Below are 21994 nucleotides of genomic sequence, written 5' to 3' on the forward strand. Positions count from 1 at the left end.
ATGACACCACCTGGCGACATCATATCCTTGTTACATTATACGAGTGCACCCGCTCCCGATTTTTATCCACAATTTCCTGTCGCTTCGTACTTCCCGTGTCCAAGTTGCAAGTTGGTGCCTCCCATAGTTCCACCCCCTCCCCCCCCCTTCCATATCGAGGAGAATGGGGTCCCGCTGGGTTCCGTATTGAGTGTATCTCTATTTTTTAGTGGTCATTAATGGTCCAGCAGCAGCTGTAGGGCCGTCCGTCTCACCTCCTCTGTATGCAGACGACTTCTGCATTTCGTACTGCTCCACCAGTACTGGTGTTGCTGAGCGGTGCCTACAGGGAGCCATCTACAAGGCGCAGTCATGGGCTCTAGCCCACGGCTTCCAGTTTTCGACCGCAAAGTCGTGTGCTATGCATTTCTGTCGGCGTCGTACCGTTCATCCGGAACCAGAACTTTACCTTATTGATGATCCCCTCACTGTAGTGAAGACATTTCGATTTTTAGGACTGGTTTTCGACGCCCGATTGACTTGTCTTCCTTTGTCTTCCTCACTGTCGTCAGCTTAAGCATAAGCGCTGGGAGCACCTCAATGCCCTCCGCTGCCTGAGCAATATCAACTGGGTGCAGATTGCTCTACGCTGCTGCATCTCTACAGAGCCCTTGTTCAATCCCGTCGTGACTATGGGAGTCTGTTATATGGTTCAGCGGCGCCCTCAACGTTGCCTTTACTCGACTAATGCACCACTGTGGCGTTCGGCTAGCGACGGGAGCTTTTAGGACGAGTCCGATGACCAGCGTCCTGGCGGAGGCTGGAGTCCCTCCATCGCAGGTCAGGCGCGCACAGCTGCTCGCCATTTACGTTGCACACGTTCGTAGTTCTCCTGCGCATCCGAATTACTGTCTCCTTTTTCCCACCAACGGCGGTTCATCTCCCGTATCGGCGGCCCAGGTGAGGGTGTAAAATTGCAGTTCGCATTCGATCCCTTCTATCTGAACTGGAGTCCTTGCCTTTACCACTATACTCGAAGTCCTTTCGCGTACACTTCCATGGTGTACAGCTAGGCCGCAGCTTCACCTGGTCCTTTCACATGGCCCAAAGGACTCAGTTCACCCCGCGGCTTTCTGCTGTCACTTCCTCTCGATTCTTGACATGTACCGAGGCCATGAAGTGGTTACATCAACGGCTCGTTGATGTTGTTGGGAGAACGCGGCACACTCTGCCTCGTGATTACAATTGAGTAATGAGTAGAAAATTCTGGGCAGCTGACAACGGTCGGGAGAGCGGCGTACTGACCCTATGCCAGTCCATATAGCAGTGTAATAACGTCAACACTAAATGGTCCGCCAGAACCAAAACGCGGAGCTGGTACTATTTTACGTTTGTTTGTATCTGTTTTCAGTTTCTGATTTTCTAAGGAACAAGAGAAAAAATTTTAACGTACTGTATAACTTTCTAAATATGCTAAGATGGCCGTATTATCAGCGAATGGAACTCAATGACTTTGTTCCTTTTGGTGCCGCTTTGTATTGTTTGTACTACAGTTCCTACAAATAAAGTAAATAAATATGAAATGAGAGGACAGCCTTGTCGAATGCATCTTCTTATTCTGTCCTCTTTTGAATGCCAATTATATCTATTTCTGTACTGCTTTTTGGGGGGAAGGTTGAGAACCGGTCTTCCACTTCTCCATTCTACTCTAATTTTATTCAGTTCTCCGAACAGTATCTTCTTGTCCCCACTATTGAAACCCTACTTTAGGCGAATGAATACGGCATGCCTTTTCCTGTTTGTCTCAGTACTTTTTTCCAAAATCAATCTTAGTGACAGTATAGCTTCCAAGGTCCCTTTTTCTTTCCTAAACCCAAGTTGGCCTTCTCCTAAATGTCGGTTTTACTCTGGGTTTTAGAGAGCTTTAGTCACAGGAAAAGGAAATTAAGAACGAAGAACAAGCAAATATCCAGATAAGTGCTTGCAGTCTATATTTTGCGAAGAAATCATCTGTAGTTGAGGTCTGCGTGGATACGGATGCTATTCATAGTGGTAAATACGTCGTCTACAATTAGATCTGTAATCAACAAGCTACCTTATAATGGTGTGACAGGGGTTCTTTTGATTCCCCTATCTTTTCCCCCTCTTTCCTCTTCCATCCACGAAGGACACTCTGGAAGAACAAGTTTCGATAAACTCCTGTATGAGCTGTCATTTCACTGTTATTTGCCGTCACCATTTCGCGATACTTATTTGGGTGGAACTAGTATGTTGCTCGACTCTTCATATAGTCCCGGAATTTTAATAGTGTACCTCTATGATGCACAACACTTTCTTTTAATGTCTGTAACTGGAGATTCTTGGGCGTCTCCGTAATACTCTCGCGCCGTCTAAATAAGTCCGTTACGAAATGCGCCGCTCGTCGTCGGATCGTGTCTATTCTTTATGTTAATCCTATTTGGTAAGGGTCCCGATACTGATGAACAGTTCCAAGAATCTGGGGAACAAGTGTTTTGTAAGCCACTTCTGTCGTGGATGAACCCCTCAGTAATCTCCCAGTGCATCGTAGCCGGACATCTGCCTTCCGTACTTTTTTTTTATGTCGTCATTCCTCCTTCGGTCACTTCAGATCAGTACCCCGAGGTATTTTAAGATAGTTACTGTTTCCTGTGATTTGTCACCAGCATCGTAAGCTACCATTAGTGGATCTCTTCGCCTATTTATGCGCAGTACGTTACATACATTATATTTACGTGCAGCACCAGCTGCCAGTCAATGCACCTATCATTTATCCTATTCAGGTATTTCGCGAGTAGAATCTTACGCCGAATCGGATATCAGCACGTATGTCTACCGTCATATTGGCACGAATGTGATTTGTTGAAATGAACAATGCCATAAGTTTGGGATATTGCCTTCTTCATGGGTTCCCGCACAAATACACGTACATCAGCCAATTTTTGTCGTACCAGTAGCTGCCGTACATGAACGTCATGTTTGTTTTGTTTTACAGTGCCGGAGGTCACTTACGCGGTAACCGGAAGCTGCCACAAAGCGACAAAAATGATTCTGTAGGATACTCCATCAATTAAAATGTTCACTTCACACTCCGACTCCTGAATGTGAATCACTTCTAATCATTAAAGACGGGAAACCCATGCACTATAAAATCCGAAAATATGCATGCTTTCGTGCACTATCAAACTACAATACATACTGGGTTACGTGAAAAGTACATTAATATATGCGCTATCATTTTTGTTCCCAGTTTATTAGTTCATTTTCCTTTTTGCGCAGTTAACTACTGATATTTATCAACATTTTTCTGTGATGATCCTGCACTTGTCAGCCAAAACATTTTTATAGGCGGAAAATGACCTATACATCTCAAGAAGTTATAGGCGCATATTTGAAAGAACTTATTTGTGACACTGTCAGATCAAATTCTACCACCACTAAATACTACCTTCACAGAACAAAGGAATCCATACTCTGAATTCCTGTTTATGACACTAACCAGTTCGTTCTTTGCATCTAATCCCACTTTCTCTCGGACATGACTGAGGAATCTCTGGAATTCCTCAACAACTGACACTCAGTCTACCAGTGGTAGACACGTGACTCCTAATTGTGTTATTGTAGAGGACAATTTAGAGGAGTTTGTCATAATGTTAATTAAATCCTGCTGCACATTTGTGCATTCAAATGCTACTTCTGCATCTCTGATACATACTGCATCATCTGTCGAGAAACAGTTTACTACCAAAAATGAAGTATTTCCTTTAGAATTAAATACTGAAGTATTAATTGTATTGCAATTAACTATGTATCAATCTTATTTCATACTGATTTAGTGGAATCGAAATAGTCAGAGTAAAACATGGCAGCTTCCAACCAAGTTGGAATAAAGATGGGCAGGTAGCCTCTCTTTGTAAGCATCTACACATACAGGGGCTTTCGAAAACACCTGTATAAAACAAAGTATTATTTTAAAATGACTAACTTGTTTCCACAGCTATGGGAACATTAAAACGGATACATCCCCAAAATTTACACACATATTTTTAGATGAAGAGGTCAAATTATTGATGGCATCATAACTAGAGATTTTCTTTTGCAACACCATGGACCCATGAACAAGACGTGAAGTGTGTTTTAAATTAGGGTAGAATATTTTAATTGCTTTTCCGGTCTTCAGCGTGCAGGGAGTAGCACCATTTAGAAAAAGAATTCTGCTTTTAGTTAGATTATTTAGCCACAGAATACTTAAAATAGAAGAAGCGTACTTTCAGAAAATTTATAAATATAGAGAGGCAAAAGAGAATGAAATAATTATTTAAATTTTTTTCATTTACAATATCTGATTAAAAATTAAGAAGCGCACTATAAAAGATGCTAGCAGTTGTGGAGTTTTTCTGTGAAAGTCGTCCTATTTTGAGAATCTTAACTTTCTATTTTATTATTCCCCTTTCTTTTTCTTCAGTCCTAATTCCTGAAACAAAAATAAGGATCATAAAATTCTAAAACCTGAGATATCTGCTCAGTACCATTAAAATATGCATTTACACAGAAACTAACTTGTGTAATTAACCTAAAAATGCATTGTATATGCATTATGCATGTTTGTATTCCAAAAAAAGGTCAAAAAATGCACGGAAAAACTATACACGTTCGGAATCAGCAAGTCATAAAATGGGTAAGTACTAAGTTTGAGGCATGTCCAAATCCTATAAAAACGTGCATTGACATGGAATTCTCGTCTTTACTAATAGCAAATCTGTAAAACTGTCGTGTCTGCCTGTTTGTCTCTTTGAACAGGGTAATCTCCAAAACGACGAGACGAATTTTTATCAGATTTTCATAGGTAACTTGAATGTAGCTAAGGCCACCATATAGACATTATTTAATCAAAACCGAACCACTGAAAAAAAAAGTTTCGTAAGAAAGTTTTTGGATACTAATATTATAAACAGCGAAAGTAACTCTGTTACGTTTTCACGAGTATCCCCTGAACCAGTTTTGATGAAATTTGGTATGGAAATTGCTTGGAGTCTGAGGAAGAATATAGGCTATTTTAGAAAGTGTAGTGCAACTTACTTCTATATTTGAAGAATATTACGCGAATTAGGGAGAAACATGCACTCCTTGTAAAAGTTGTTTACTTTTTGAGTTTTGAACTTTATCATATTTCTGAAAATGCGTTTATTGGTTGGTATGTAAATACGTGACGTGGTTCCAAGCAACGAATACAATGCCTAAACAATCTTCAGTGAGTTTAATCCATACTTCTACCCAATTTGTTGCATAATGTTCATGTTGTATAATGTATACCTATTTCAGTAGCACAGTGCATAGATGAGCGCTCCTGCCCATGCCCCTCTGCACGCACTACTCGGTAGCGGCGCTGTGCATGCCGATACAAATTGCATTGCGGAAGCTTGAGTGTGTGTGTGTGGGGGGGGGGGGGGGGGGGGACACCACATCACGAGCTTTGCTTATCCCATCAGGCAGACATTTAAGGACGGCTGATGTTATTGCATGTACAGTAGCTTACTTACCCACCATCACTCATCATAACAAAACCACTGATATGCGAATGCAGTCATGGGTGAAAGCTATTACGACGTAAATTATGTTTTGTATAAAATCCGTGAATGAATGGAAATGTGTTTCAAATACGCTGACAGGAAAAGAATCACAACATCAAGAAAGAGCTGTGCGATGCAAATGAAAGTTGGTAGGCGCCTTTCTACATCTGAAAGATGAAGTGTAATAGATTTCAGGTCAGTCGCACGAGAACGGCGCTAGTTGCACCAATATGACGATGCAAATCACGTTTCAAGAATGCCTTTAAGGCAACAATGATGCCAAGAGTTGGCAGGAATGTAGCCACTCAACATGATTGCTGGCAGTGGTGGTCACGAGAATGCAGGGCCGCTACAACACTGGGCTCCGGACGACCAAGTGCACTACCGAGGGGAAGACCATCATATTTGCCGTATGACTGTGGCGCATCGTACTGCATCTGCAGCAGCTGTCTGAGCAGCAGTTGGCACCACGGTGACACAACGTATGTTTCAAATCGGTTACTTCCAGGACAGCTCCAGGCAGATGCAATGTAGCGTGCATTCCACTGACCCCAAACCAGTGCCATTTCCGACTTCAGTGGTGTCAAGCGAGAGCTGATTGGAGGGCACGGTGGAGATCCGTTGTGTTTTCTGATGAAAGCTGGTTCTGCGTTGGTGCCGGTGTTGGCCGTGTGTCAGTTAGGAGGTCAGTTGAGAGCCTGCAGCCAACCTATCTTCGTGCTAGACACACTGGACCTACACCTGGAGACTGCAACAGGCATGGAACTCCATACGAGAAACTGCCCATCGAGCACATGTACCACACAATGCATGCACGTCTGCAAGCTTTCATTCAACATTCTGGCAGATACACTGGTTATTAATATAACAGCATTTCACATTTGCAGCGGCTTATCCCGCGCTTACATTAACCTATGATTTTGCAGTGTTAATCACTTAAATATGTTACCTAGTCAAACGTATTCCCGAAATTTCATTACTCTACATTAATTATTATTTTGGTGGTGGAATTTCTTCCGTCATTGTATATTGACAAGTACACAACCCAAACTTTATTACACTGACATGTGTAGAACGCTAACGTGATTTAACATGATTATGAATTAATGTAGATTTGATGCGCTAATGAATGACTAACATTTAACAATATGCAATAAGTGACAACTACTTGTAACACGACGTCATTCGACTTCCCAGTGTAACGTAAACGTTTCACAGAAAGTTTCACATATTCTGTTTCAGTCATTACGACAGTAACTTGTAACTTATGCTACTTGTCAAGGCCATGTTGTATAACAATGTGGTGATGACCGACACTTACGTTCTTAGTCAAAGGAATGTAAATTACGTGGTCCATTTTCGACAGTAAAAATTCGGACCGTGCGGAAACCTGTCGTCAGAGCTCCGGCGTACCGAACTGATAAAAGTGATTTACAAATATTTGATAAAAGACTTGCAAATGAAAATTAAGATGTTGATGCGTATGAAAAGAGTTGAGGACGCATTAGCATGATTTTCGTCCGCGCAGACGTCTGCCTTTGATATTTAATCATATCTTCCATTGTTTGGTCCGCAGCTCGTGGTCTCGCGGTAGCGTTCTCACTTCCCGAGCACGGGGTACCGGATTCGATTCCGGGCGGGGTCAGGGATTTTCACCTGCCTCGAGATGACTGGGTGTTGTTGTGTCGTCTTCATCATCATCATTCATCCCCATTACGGTCGGAGGAAGGCAACGGCAAACCACCTCCTTTACGATCTTGCTCAGTACGGCGGTGTGGGTCTCCCGCATCGTTCCCCTAGGCTCAGTCAACAAGCATGGGACTTCATTTCCACTCCATTGTTTGGGTATGCGGTGGGTTTCGTCTTGATATCGGTTGGTGATTGACGCATTTGCTAATTACATCCATTTCTTGTCCGTTTTAGTGGGATTTTGCCCTTTCAAATATTTCTTTAGCAGAAGGCAATTTCTACACTGACGTGGTGACAGCACTCGACTGTTTTGCTATATTTTCAAGGACTTCTCATTTCCTCTTTTAGTGTCTTTTTAGTGTTCGGTATGTTGGTGGGATACGTCCAGATATTTTTTTGTATGTTATGACACACAGTTTAGTGAATAGTACCAATTTTCCAATGCCTTGTTGACGGTTTGTCTTGAATCCATTGTTATTGTTAGTATTGAGGCTAACACACTTACAAACATATATACATGCAAGCAGTAGGCTATCGCAGCGACTAATCTCCGATGTGTGACTTGCACTTCTGAACAGACTGAAATTGTCAGTGCTCGCTGGGCCACATAATTATTTTCACCATCCTGCCGCACAGTCTTTTGGTAGTAGTTGTATTGACTGTGTTGTAGATACATCCATTTCACCTTTATTCATGTGAAAGGATGTCTTTGAATTATGCACAATGATATGATAAAATAAAAGATAATGCCACATTTCTGTATATTAGTTTGAAATAAAAATCCGATCCGTATTACCCATACAACTTTCGCACCATTTTCGTCATTTGGTAAGCTTTAAACGAATTCCATTTACTCAGTACCTCTACCAACGCGTTTACTGCCCTATATGTAGTCGGTAGCGTTCGAGTATTACGCTGGTGAGAGACATACTCTGCAGCCTGAGAATCACGTAAGAACTTTTCTGTCAAAAGTGAAATATGGATGTAAGGATGATTATACCAAGGAAAAGCAGATGGCAGAGTTGACTGTTGACTGACTAGTTGATCGTATCATACCGAGTGGCCTCGAATGATGCCCGAAAGTTATAGCCCGCTTACTGAAGACTAATTCTAAAAAGTACGAAAACTAAGCTCTACAGTGCATGGCGTCCTCCACTCCATTGTGCAACAGAGAAACGATGGTCTAGTGGTTCAGTCCGGAACCGCGGGACTGCTACGGTCGCAGGTTCGAATCCTGCCTCGGGCATGGATGTGTGTGATGTCCTTAGGTTAGTTAGGTTTAAATAGTTCTAAGTTCTAGGGGACTGATGACCACAGATGTTAAGTCCCATAGTGCTCAGAGCCATTTGAACCATTTTTGAGAAACGATGGTCTTCGAAAGCACTTCTTGGCAGGTTGTACCCTGGACTACACGAATCACGTATAGACATTGTGTTGCGAAACAACTGCTATTCAGAAGAAGAACGTAAATATTCACGGCTCCATCCTTTCGACTAAGGAGGAAGTGCTCCTAACAAGAAATTCATCTAGTAACTTCCAATTGGTCAGAGTGTCATTTTTCGGCTCCGGACCACTCACCAGTGATAACTATAATTTCAAGTACAATCAAACTGGCTGCACAATTCACCAAGCGACTGCATAGACCTTGCCGTAGCCTTGAGATTAAAGAGTTAATATAGGTTTCGATCGCACGTTGCCGGTCTGTGTGACCGAGCGGTTCTAGGCGCTTCAGTCGGGAACCGCGCGACCGCTACGGTCGCATGTTCGAGTCCTGCCTCGGGCATGGATGAGTGTGATGTCCTTAGGTTAGTTAGGTGTAAGTAGTTCTAAGCTCTAGGGGACTGATGACCTCAGATGTTAAGTCCCATATTGCTCAGAGCCATTCGAACCATTTGATCGCACATTCCTTACCCGCTAGTCAGTTGATCGCTACAAATTTAATTCCATTTTATATCGAGAAAAAAATATTGAACGGTCCGTAGTGGTCTTTTAATAGTTAACAGATGTGTTCGTTTCCGTTTTCCTTCTAGTGTGCTGGTATTACCTGAATCGCTTGTTTTCCATTGTAGGATACTGGATTCCACCCAGAATGTGGGTGTGAGCAGTTCATTAAGCGAGTTGGTAGTCGACGGAAAGCATTTATGTCGTTGCCTTTCTCCGAGCATACAATTCTGAAAATTTCGCTTTGGAAATTAGTCGCGTGATGTGCCAAGTACGTAGCTTACATACGAAAAACGCCGCCCGAAATGAGTGTTTACAGTCTTCGTAACTCTTTGTAAAAAATGGTTCAAATGGTTCTGAGCACTATGCGACTTAACTTCCTAGGTCATCAGTCGCCTAGAACTTAGAACTAATTAAACCTAACTAACCTAAGGACATCACACACATCCATGCCCGAGGCAGGATTCGAACCTGCGACCGTAGCGGTCGCTCGGCTCTAGACTGTAGCGCCCAGAACCGCACGGCCACTCCGGCCGGCAACTCTTTGTAGCTGTTGTTGTTTGGAACTGAGACGTGATAAAACGTCAGAAATCATAAACATATGAGTTACAAAGTCAGTTATTTTGTTGTTTATTTCGAACAGTTTCTCAGCCATGCTAGTTCTCTTTTCATCTGTCAATTAATACACATGTTGTTTCACGTTGTGTGGATAATTATTAACACTTACGCTTTCATGTATTTTCCAAGATATTATAGAAGACTATAATGATACAAAAAAAAAGAGAGAGGGGAAAAAGAAAAATGCTGTTCGAGATGTTCTGAGAGTGGAAACTGATGCCACAGTGTAACATAACCACATTAGCACCTAAACAGTGCATATGTCAACTTCTTGTTTAGCACATCAGCCATCAATTTCTGGAGGAATTACACTCCAGTTTTTAAATCACTATATTCCTCTTTTCACGAGCCCCGAAACAAAGTTAAAAGGAAAATAGTCCTGTCTCGTGCAAATATTTATCAAAAATTTTGTCACTGTGCCATGAACTGTATCCGCGTTATTATACTTGCTAACGTGACTTGGATCGCAGTGTACATGCATACTCCCTCTCGATATTTTCTTCTCTACATAGACTCACTCTCGTTGTCTGTCCAAACAGAGCCCTTCCGTGAAATATGCAAGTAGCCGACTGCAACATATGGCATATTAGCCTAGCAGCGGCGTAACGGAATCGCTTTGGCACATTAAGCAGCTGCATACTAAACTCCCCTCTTACGGGAACGCCATTGTGACTCCCGCTAAGCTATCACCAAATTCGTCATTACTGCCATCTGCGGGAGGCGTGTTCCTGCTGTTACCGTCTAATTGGATAGGACTGTACATGACTTACGTCAGTAGAGGATGCCATACGGTTCCACTCTGCCTACTAGTACTATCGCATGTGTGGCCGGCCGCGGTGGTCTAGCGGTTCTAGGCGCTCAGTCCGGAACCGCGGGACTGCTACGGTCGCAGGTTCGAATCCTGCCTCGGGCATGGATGTGTGTGATGTCCTGAGGTTAGTTAGGTTTAATTAGTTCTAAGTTCTAGGCGACTGATGACCTCATAAGTTAAGTCGCATAGTGCTCAGAGCCATTTGAACTATCGCATGTATTCTTTAACAAGGTCGCCAGATGGAGAAGGCCTACTGTATGCGGCCGCAGAGGTAAGGAGATGAGTCAAATGCATATTTCAGCAGCATTTAGTTGCAAGTAAACTCATTTCAACTTCCCCCCGTCTGTTAGTAATATTGCCAAGTCGTTCCAGTGAATATAGAACAAATAATAGACAATGGAAAAGTATTTGGATGCGGAGCAGCTTGGTTTTAGAAGAAATGCAAACTCAAGAGATGCACTAGAACTCTTGATAAATTTGACAGAGAGATTGTGAAATGAAGAGACTTACGTAAGTGTTTTATAGTCCTGGAAAAACATTTTACAATGTGGCTCATGGTAAGCCTACAACTATAATGAGGGAAAGCAAAGTGAAGTAGAAAAGCAGCAGGGAAAGAGAAAGTACCAACAAGACTAAATGAGGAAAAGAAATAGTACAGAGCTTTTGCCTGTCTCCTACTCTTTGAGAATATAATTGAACTGTACCCACTAGATGACAAATGGATAAAAATGGGGAGGACAAATATATAGTGTTTGAAGTTTGCAAACGACGTGATCCGTATGGAAACGGATAAAGAAGTGTCAGGGGAAATGGGAAGGTCATTGAAGCCAAAGGACAGAATATGGAATAAAATGAAAGTCAATACAAAGAAAGCAAAAGTAATGGCACTGCGAGCAAATAAAGGCATAAATGTAATGCTAAATGAACAAATATTAGAAAATGTGTTGCACATTGTTTAATATCTAGCTGTACAGGAATTAAAATCACGATAGCATTAGTGAACGAGGTATCTAGCTATACAGAAATTAAAATCACGATAGCATTAGTGAACGAGGCGTCTTGTACAAAAAAAAGTATACAATCCTGTAGCAATATGGACAAAGATTTTTGTGTTCTTTTGTATGATGCTGAAACGTGGGCACTGAGCAAGCAAGATAGAGATACACTGGAGGCTTTTGAAATGTGCACGGGGCAAAGAATGGAAAAAAATAGGGTTGATGGATACCGTGAAAAACGACGAGCTACTAAGAACAGTGGGAAGGCAGAGACAATTTCTTACTGAAATAAAGGAAAGGAAAAGGAATTCAGTAGGAACTATATTATGAAAAAGTAGAGACTTACAAAAACAGATTCGAATGGTGTGGCCGAGCACGGGGTCCCGTGTTCGATTCCCGGCGGGGTCAGGGATTTTCAGCTGCCTCGAGATGACTGGGTGTGTGTGTTGTCCTCATCATTTCATCATCATTCATGAAAATGGCGAGATTGGACTGAGGAAAGGTTGGGAATTTGTACGAGCGCTGATAACTGCACAGTTGAGCGCCTCACAAACCAAACATCGTCATCATCATCATCGAATGGTGTGTGGAGGGGAAGATGAGGCGAAGAAGAAAGAGATTTGTGAGCTTGGACAATTTTCTGGGTAGCAGCACATACTGTAGCTTAAAGAAGGAAGCCATAAATATAGACGCTAGTGACCTGTTAATACAGCAGAAAACCTAAAACTGATGAATAGACGTACATTTAATTGGTCCGATACCATAAAAGAAAATTATTCGAACATATGTCAATTTTGAGCAAAGAACCAGAAATAGACAACGAGTTTATTTCTCTGTATAATATCCCACGAATTTACTTTTTAGTTTGCTGCAGTCTTTGGCATAGTAATGTGAATAGATTTTCGACTCGTGTCCTTGTCGCATCTATTCCTGATGCTGAAAGGGGTTTCATTTTCAGTCGATAAAATGGGCAATACAAGCATAAAATTTCAGAATACTCTGTCGATAAATTTATTCGAGAGAGATAGAGAGAGAGGGAGAGAGAGAACCATCTACTGGTACCACTGTTAAACTATAGATGTTTCCGAGTGTGACAGTAACAAGTGATAAAAGTGAGAACCCCAAAAACTTGCCTAAATCAGTTCTCTGCAAAAGCATTTTAAATTCATTCTGTCGTATTGTGGAACTAATTTCGGCCATCACTTACCAGGCTGCAGAGCGAAGATTGGCACAGACAGTCTCTACGCCAGAAAACATCATCACTTCATCTCCCAGAAGTCTTCGACGAAAATCATCCTTTATTTCCTGTCAAGTTAATGATTAGTGATGCATGCACAACATTTAAACACCAAGCACTAACATTTCAAGTTCACGCCTCGCGCTGTCACAATTTCAGTGTGATGCTTGTACGAGCTCAGTCCCTCGTGAGAAGAACTATGTGCATTAAATTAGTTTTAAATAGGATTAGAAAGGAAACGAGAATTAACTTACGTCAGTTTAGAAGTGAGCATGTCTCGTCGGTCTCTAGACTGATTATTTCCATTAACGACTTCAGGACTCTACAAACAATGCTTGAAATTACGCATGTGGGGACCATCCGATATCAAAGATGCGTATCTTCCCAGTGTATGAATTAATTGGGCTACATAGATTAATCGAAATTGCGAGGGTAGATGAAAGTAATTGTCCCACAGTTGTCATTAACTTTCGCTCCAATGTCACTGAAGAAATTGCTTAAGGATTTGGAAAATGCTGTGGCAGGAGACCAGAGACGACTGTCTTTCTCGCTCCAAAACTTCAGTCGTTGAAGAGGGAAGGAAAATTGGTTTGGGCGAAGCTTCATTAAGAACGATGAAACACGGGTTTGTGTGTTCACTCCAGCGGCCAAAAAGGAACTCCATGATGTGGAAACATCCTTGTTCGCCGCCGCTAAGCAATTATAAGTTAATCTCTCTGCAGTCGATGCGATGGCGTTTGTATTTTGAGAGTCAAGCACCAATTATCAGTAAAGTCCACCGCAGACTCTTGCAATATCACGTGCAGCCATTAAGCAGAAACAACTGGGATAATAATATGAAGCCTGAGAATTCTGACGGACATTCTGTGATCCAAATCATTTAAACAAAGAAAAGCTTATATCGAAAAGAATCTATGAGCCATCGTATGGCTGTATCACCTCTTAAAACATAGTACGAAAGTTACATATTTTTGAACCGATGGTATATTTTGAAGAACTGTTTAACCTATCGACTCGGCAGTATAAGTACCAGAATGCGTCCAGTTATTGTACAGTCAAATTAAAAATTCAGAACATTATTAATGACACATGTTTCACTTATTGTAGAATAGAAACATTGATTAGCATGCCTTTCGGATTCAAGGAAGTGGTGGAGCTATAATTATTAAAAAAAAAAACGAAATTGTTTGCTTCTGATTCATTTATAACAGAAAAATTTTATTGGTGAATTGAGACGCAATAAAATACAAAAAAATAACTATAAGACGCTGTTTTGCAGACATGACCTGCAAAGACATCATTTCAGAAATAGGCCGGAAAGGTAATATTAAATTTGTCATAAGGAATTTGATAGCTGCGAACTACAGTGAACAATAAGGGTAACCAGGCGAGGCGATTCCCTTGAGTGGCGTCAGCATTCCTAAACCTTGCTTTGGGTTCCATCTTTGAGAGACGTGCTCTGTGCAGTACAGGACGAACAATGTGCTCTTAGTAGACTGGCATTGCATACTACATATTGGCTTGTTCACTCGGTTCTTGTGCGAGTCATCAAAATGACGTGCCTACTTCTCTCTTTCTGAGACTTCATGGTCCCACGTGGGACAGTACTGAGATCCTTGCGTCATCTCAGACATGCGGGTCTGCAGCAGTTTTACTATTGTCTTGCTCTGATCTCGTTATGCGACAGTGTAAAGCGCTGTCTAGGGAAACCATAGATTTCATTGTGAAAACTCGTAATGATCTCTGTTCTAGTGTACAATCCTAAATTGTTTTAGCACATTCCATAGGTGGTTAACGTGACAGCCCTCTGGTAACACAGAAGACAACATTGTGAACGCTTCAGCGAAATCTACTTCTGCGTAAAGGTGAGCCAACGCTACTGTGATATCTGCGGTTTGATGTTACGCAACTGTTTATTGCAACGTATACTCATATTTTTTACCCAACAATAGGGACAGACAGCTGACCGTCGCCAAGATGTCTAATCATGGATTACGTAGATCCCGTAGTTTAGAGGCCAGTGGCTCCCAGATGTACTCCATCGAGTTCAGATCAGGCGAATTTGGTGGAGACATCAATTAAGACATCAACGTGAGTTCACTTTCATGTCTCTCAAAGCACTGTAACACAATTCGAACCTTTTGATACGGAAAGTTATCCTGCTGGAAGGCGCCACCACCATCGATGAAGACACAAGCATGAAGGGGTGGAGGTGCTCCGCGACAGTAGTCACGTAGTTCACAGCTGTCACAGGATTCGTGGAAGCCCAGGTGAATGTCCTGCTCCCAGCAGGCCTTGTTCGTAGCGTGGTGGATGTTCGAAGAGCCGTTTGAGTGGACGACTGCGTAACCAGACGCGACCAACAATCTGGTGTAACAAGAAACATGATTTCTCGGACCAGGCGACACTTTTCCATTGATGTAATGTTCAACTAGATGATGCCATGCCCACCCTACTGGTAACTGTCGATTTCCTAGGGACGGAGTAGATAACACTTGCGAGTGTACTTCCATATGTCGTCAACCATGTGTCTACAACCTGTACTCGTACATCCATTATCGTAATTCGTAATAACACAGGCACTGCAATTTCATATTTATCCGCCGACACCGGTCAAGCGACTTCCAAGAAAAATATACTTATATGACCTGCAGCCGTCTAGAACGAAATTAGAATTATATTAATACCTTCAGCTGCTAACGGGCGTTGATATGTGCAGGGAGGAGACCCTTCAAGAGGGATCATTGCTGATAAAATTATATTAAATAATTTTTTCCATTCATAATGTACATATGTTCCAATTCCACAAGGTGCCCGTATTGATGTAGCCATAAATGAATGCTATGACGGCTCGTATACGGGAAGTCCACATGACCTCATATCACAACCTCCTGGGTTTGCATTTTCACGTAATGGTGGAAGGTGCTGGGCGGAAGACCGTGGTCGGCACCTTCCTGCCACGTCCTCCTCGGTCAGGCTCTAGTCCCACGGGTTGGTTGCGCTGACGAGGGTACGCTACTAGCAAGGCGCGTTGGCGGAATCAACCCTCCAATCAAAGACTAGTCGTGTGATCACGTGGGGACGCGGCCGCGAGCGGCGAGAACGGCTCTCAAACAGCTCCGCGCTCTCTTTGTTTCAGACCTCGCCCAGAGTAGTCGCTCCTCTAGCCTCTGCCTCTCTCCATAAACCTTCTGATGAACAGACGGCAACTCCTCTTGGTGCTGCTCAGCCCTACGTAGGCACCCATGTACAGGTATAAACTGGGTCCATTCCAAGTTCATTACTTTTCATTTTACCATGCCCACCGCTCCTGACCTCTATCCTGACGAACAGATATATATCACCGGGGACAGGTGAAAATGTGTGCCCCGACCGGGACTTGAACCCGGGATCTCCTACTTATATGGCAGACGCTCTGTCCATCTGAGCCACCGAGGGCACAGAGGATAGCGCGACTGCAGGCACTATCTCGCGCACGCCTCCCGCGAGTTCCACATTCTCACCTTGTATGTCCACACACACTACATTTGTAGTGCCCCACCCCAACACACTAACTACTCGTGGAAGACATTCTTACCAAGTCCCGTAAGAGTTCGGGGAATATGTGTGCATCCGTACAGAAGAAGAAGGTCATGGCCGGTATTGCCAGAAGTATATACTTATAGGTGTCTGGCGACCGCTCGGGATTAGCGGGAAATCCGGGTTCGAGTCCCGCTCCAGCAAAAAATTCTCACTGTCGCCATTCTATTATACAGGTAATGGTTTTCTATATTCGCAACTAGGGATACATTTTTTGTACTTACGAGGTCGTTTGCTGTTGAGCCCTATGTTCAACAGTGTACAATGAACGGTATGCTTCGAAATATTATTGCCTACATCTGAAGTGTACTCTTTCGTCAGAGCTAGAGAGCCTGCATAGAAAGAGAGGGAGGCCAATGATGATGTCAACGCTGATTGGCTGAGAGCTTAGGACGCCACGTTTTTACCTTTTCTATGTTTACTGTGGTTGGAGTAGTATGCGCGGTGCTGTCGTAGGGTTATTTTAATGCTCCCAATACTGTATCATGGGATATTTGCACGTAGAAATACAAGAAGTCTTGTTGCTCTTCTACATGTCATTTCTCGGTTCATGTTATATAATTTAACATTGGTAAAAGAATTGTGTTGTAACTGGAATCTTTGGCGGGATGCTGCACCATATTTTTCACACGAAGTTTTGTAAATTAGATATTTGTTGAGGGGGGGTTTAATGAATGTAAGTAATATGACTTACGAAATTTTAAGGATAATAAAGAGCACTTCCAGTTAGTTCCTCTACTGACTGTAAAAATTGCAGCGGAGGTAGGTTCAAGTCGGTAATATTTCCAATACATGAAGAAAGATGCAAATGTTGGGCAGTTGAAATGAACCTGTAGGACGGAAATCGTAAATGCGGTCAGTGGAAACTGACAAATTCTCTTTATGCGAAGTGTACGTATTTTGTACTGTTATATGGCATTAGTAATGTCTAATCAATAATATTTCGTTGTAACCTCGTTTGTTACAAGACTGTTCAGTGTTGCAGTGAACAGTTTGTAAAATGCTAGCAGAAGAAGCAATAGAAAAGCCACATATTTTCTACCAAACAGTTATCGCATGATGACTGTAGCAATTGAGTTATTTAAGTTATTCCTTTATTGCGTAACACATTATGTCTCATAAGTAATGAATAGTCATATTGGAATGATATGCGCTCTAGTAATGTACCAAATAACAAACGAGATGTGGTGCTTTGGTGTCACTTATCAGGTTGATGTAATTTATAGCCGTTAGGCGACTGCATTTCACGTTGCTACGCTACCTAATTCTACATCCCGTGCGCAGTCTGGAGAAAACATCACGGCCACCCGAGTATTGGACGCTCTGTATACGTACAAAGGATCGACAAAAATATGGAAACACCAAAAACACAGCAACTTTACCGTGCCTGATACGACATAGGAAACCTGTTGGCGTTCTAAACAGCTTCCACTCGTCTCGGAATGGATAAACACGGCTCGTCCACGGTCTTCAGGGGAATCTTGTACCATTCTTCTTGCAAAATAGTGGCAACTTCAGGTAACAATCATGGAAGTGGATAGAGATAACGCGCCCTTCTCTCCAGAGTAGACCACAGAGGCTCAATAATATTGAGATCTGGTGGCAGTTGGCCAGGAAAGATGCGACAATTCATCCTCGTGGTCATAGAATCAGTCCTTGACGATGCGAAATATGTGGATATGGGCCCTATCGTACTGGAACACAGCCTCGCCACTGGGGAACGAACGTTGTACCATAAGATGGATCTAATCAGTCAAAATGGTCACATAATCTTTGACATTTATGCGACATTGTAGAGCAAGCTCATGGAATACCACGATATGGATGCCCAAATCATCACCAAACCCCCGTCATGTTTCATTCTTGGGACATAAAATATGTCAGAAATTGGAGAAAATATGAAATAAGACTCATCCTCCAAATGACTTTTTTCCATTGCTCCATGTACAGGTTTTATGGCTTCATCACCTCATTTTCCTGTGACGGACATTTGCATCACTGAGGAGTGGTTTTTAAAACCAACCTCGCCCATCAACTCGCTGTTTATGGGTCTCCCTTCGTGTTGGGTTCGCGAATGCAGCTGTCGTCCTCTCATTTTCGTCACAATACTCTTCAATGACCGCCTGACAGCGACACTGAGCACGTACTTTCGCCGACGTTGTGACTTAGCGGATAATGTTACTCCGCATTACCTGTATCCAGTATAAATTCTTCGGTAGTGTGCCTCTTGAAACACCCAAACACGTCGGCTTTCGTGGCTACGGTAGCACCCATCATACGAGCACCAACAGTTTTACCATTTTAGAATTCACTTAGCTCCGATATAACGCATTCACAACTACACAGAACATTGTTCTGCCCATGACTAACACTTGCAACGTATTGAGGACATTGCACAGGTGCTATTCGTGGCCAAGATACAACATTACAACTTGCAGGCATACTAGTATCTGCATTTATGTTCGAGCAAGCGTTTCTCGCGAAGTTTTCATATTTTTGTCCAAACTCTGTATGTTCTCTAGTCAGATCTGTCACAGATCGCTGCTCATCCCGCTTCACAGAGAGAGCAGGCCTCTGACCACCATGTTCTGTTATCAGACGTGGACATCTGGCACAGTGTCGCCTACTCGTGGTTTCACCACCCTTCAACCACTTTCCATAGTTTCTCACGACAGTAGCACGGGATGAGCCGGCCAGCATCACTGTTTCCGAGATCCTTGTTCCCAGGCATCGGGCGATAAAAATCTGCACTTTGTCAGAGTCGCTTCCGTTAGTAGTTTCCCTATTTGCGGCGCGTTTCGGTGCTGGAATGATACCTCATCTGTCTGTGATCCACTCGTACACTTTCCGTACCGCGTCACGTGCCCGCAACACAACCAGCTAGTATTCATTCTCACCGTGGATAGTGGTCATAATATTCTGCCTCATCAGTGTATACGACGGTTATGATTATGATGCGACTGAACTGATATATAATGGTAGTATTGTAGAAACAATACTCAGGTCCTGCAACTTAGGTGACGGTCATTTCCTTCTTTTGTTAATTAGCATATTTATTTCGATTAGTTTGGCTTTTTCTTAAGTCATATAAAATCTGTTATATTTAGGAAAAATACCTATTATGAAACATTCTGATAGATTAAAACAATACACCGGACCGAGACACGTGTTCGATGCTTTTGCCTTTCCCGGGCAAGTACTCTACCGACTGCGCTACACAAGCACGACTCACGACCCGTCCTCACAGCTTCTACCCTCCAAACTTCACAGAATTTATCTGCGGAATTTGCGAGATTAGCACACGTAGAAGAAAGGATGTTGCGGAGACATGACAGGAGAACTTCTGTGAAGTTTGGAAAGTAGATGAGGTACTGGCGGAAGTAAAGCTGTGTGGACGGGGCGTGAGCCGTGCTTGGATACCCTAGTCGGTAGAGCACTTGTTCGCGAGAGGCAAACATCCCGAATACGAGTCTCGCTCCGGCACACATTTTTAATCTACCAGGAAGTTTCATATCAGCGCACATGCCGCTGCAGAGTGAAAATTTCATCCTGGTATACGTATTATGTTTTTTTAACTAAATTTGTGCCCTTACTATCCAACCATAAGCTCTACAAATAAACGCAATTCGTTTCTTGGTATTAATATCTTCATCGTTACATTTCAAGTATATTACCGGTGTTTCAGTATAGCCAGTCAGAAATACAGTATTTTTACTTCCGGTTTGAGTTCCACAGTAGAATTCATAAGAAATGATAGCAGTCCAAACGAGATGAGCAAACAATTACCATCAAGAATCAGGCCTTCCGTGGTCGTGCATTTCAGAGCAATGCCGAGGTTATTCCTATAATAGGAACGTGCCGATTTGTTGGCGATCATTATCTAATCAAGTTAAGTGCTCCGCCTCGAATGAACTCTTCTTTCACAGTGGGAAGCAAATTGCCACAGACTTGTGCATTGCACCTTTTTAAGTGTCGGAAGTAGAACTCCAGTTGTGACTGTAACTTGGAGAATTTTTAAATTGGGTGTGTATTTTAAATGGTTCAAATGGCTCTGAGCACTATGGGACTTAAACTTCTGAGGTCATCAGTCCCCTAGAACTTAGAACTACTTAAACCTAACTAACCTAAGGACATCACACACATCCATGCCCGAGGCAGGATTCGAACCTGCGACCGTAGCGGTCACGCGGTTCCAAACTGGAGCGCTTAGAACCGCACGGCCACACCGGCCGGCTGTATTTTATAATTACGAGCTATTGACTAAGGTAGACCACGCTTAATTCTAGCTATGAGGATGACTGACGAAACTACGCATTGCACACCACTATTAAAAATAAATAAATAAGTAAATAAATGTAAGATTAAAAAATACCCACATCAACACCTCTACGAATTCTATATCTCCTCTTTACTACTAGTGAAACTATTGTCATGTAATACATACAAATAATGTTTTCGCTTTCTCATTAATAAGCGTTTCATTAGCTTTTCCACACGATTATACGAGGTATAATTTAAGTATGTTGAACTCGTAGTTTTTAAGTGCAGTTTCATGAGTAGGAGTAAAAAATTATATGTTCATTAATATTAACACTGATCACGTATCCATATTTTGTTAACTGACTCGTTCTACATCATATCGACACAATAGTATTAGTAATCTGTGTCTGCATTTGTTGCAGCAACTACGTCAGAAAGATGGCGGCGCCTCCAGCGGTGATCACTCGTCCGCTTCAAAGCCGGATCTCAACGAAGCTGTCAGGTGAGGACCAAATTGGGAGACCGCTCCCTTTATCATTTTTACCTCTTAGTCCAATATTGGCGTCATCTGTCGCAAAACTATACAGGCTCGTTGTTTCTTCGTATCGACAATATAGACTGATATCATACTTCATAGAAATTGAGTTATTACGTGGAGAACACATTATTGGTGTTTTTATGATACTCCTAGCAAAAGAAATTGTAAGTTCTCACACATCGTCGTCATAGAGGTCAGTGCAGAGTGAGTACTAGCTTATTCGATTAGATATGTGTAACGGCTGTTGCTTCCTCGGTCGAACCTTCCTTGAACTCATTTATTGAGATAGGAGCGAACATAAATTAGAATGGCGAATCGTGATTTGAACCAGAATTATCAGGTGTTCCAGATGCGCCACTTTTAAAGCCCACCGTCGCATTCTCTCTAAAACTACATATGTTAACGGAATATTATGAATCCCCACCTTTGCCACGCAAAACAGTTCAGATAGTTGTGACGTCGGATATACTAGCGTTTGATACATTGTAGAAGGTGTTATGCAAATGACCAAACGCTGATTACAGTACTGCCGTCACCAACCGAGGTGGTTAGCACAATGAACTCGCATTCGGATGGACGACGTTTCAAATCCCCGTCCGGCCATCCAGATTTAGGCATTCCGTGATTTCTCTAAATCGATCGGGCAAATGCCGGGATGGTACTTTTGAAAGGTCACGGCCGATTTCCTTGTCCATCTTTGAAATACGAGAGTCGTCCACAAAGTAAGTTCCGTTTCTATTTCTATCCGCGGCAGCTCTA

General features: G+C 42.5%; 1 protein-coding gene and 1 non-coding gene across 2 annotated transcripts in view; one reads left to right on the forward strand and one right to left on the reverse strand.

Annotated features, from left to right (window-relative positions):
* Positions 1-21994, forward strand: part of LOC126191214 (COBW domain-containing protein 1-like) — a 524606-nt gene that overhangs the window by 236079 nt on the left and 266533 nt on the right. Inside the window, exon 6 of the mRNA XM_049932014.1 lies at positions 21120-21199. Coding sequence (XP_049787971.1) covers positions 21120-21199 — 80 coding nt within the window. The remainder of the gene's footprint in view (positions 1-21119; positions 21200-21994) is intronic.
* On the reverse strand, positions 16223-16297 carry Trnai-uau (transfer RNA isoleucine (anticodon UAU)). Its single transcript has one exon. It is a non-coding gene; the product is annotated as a tRNA-Ile (tRNA).

Source organism: Schistocerca cancellata, chromosome 6 (assembly GCF_023864275.1).
Source record: "Schistocerca cancellata isolate TAMUIC-IGC-003103 chromosome 6, iqSchCanc2.1, whole genome shotgun sequence".
Lineage (NCBI taxonomy): Eukaryota > Metazoa > Arthropoda > Insecta > Orthoptera > Acrididae > Schistocerca > Schistocerca cancellata.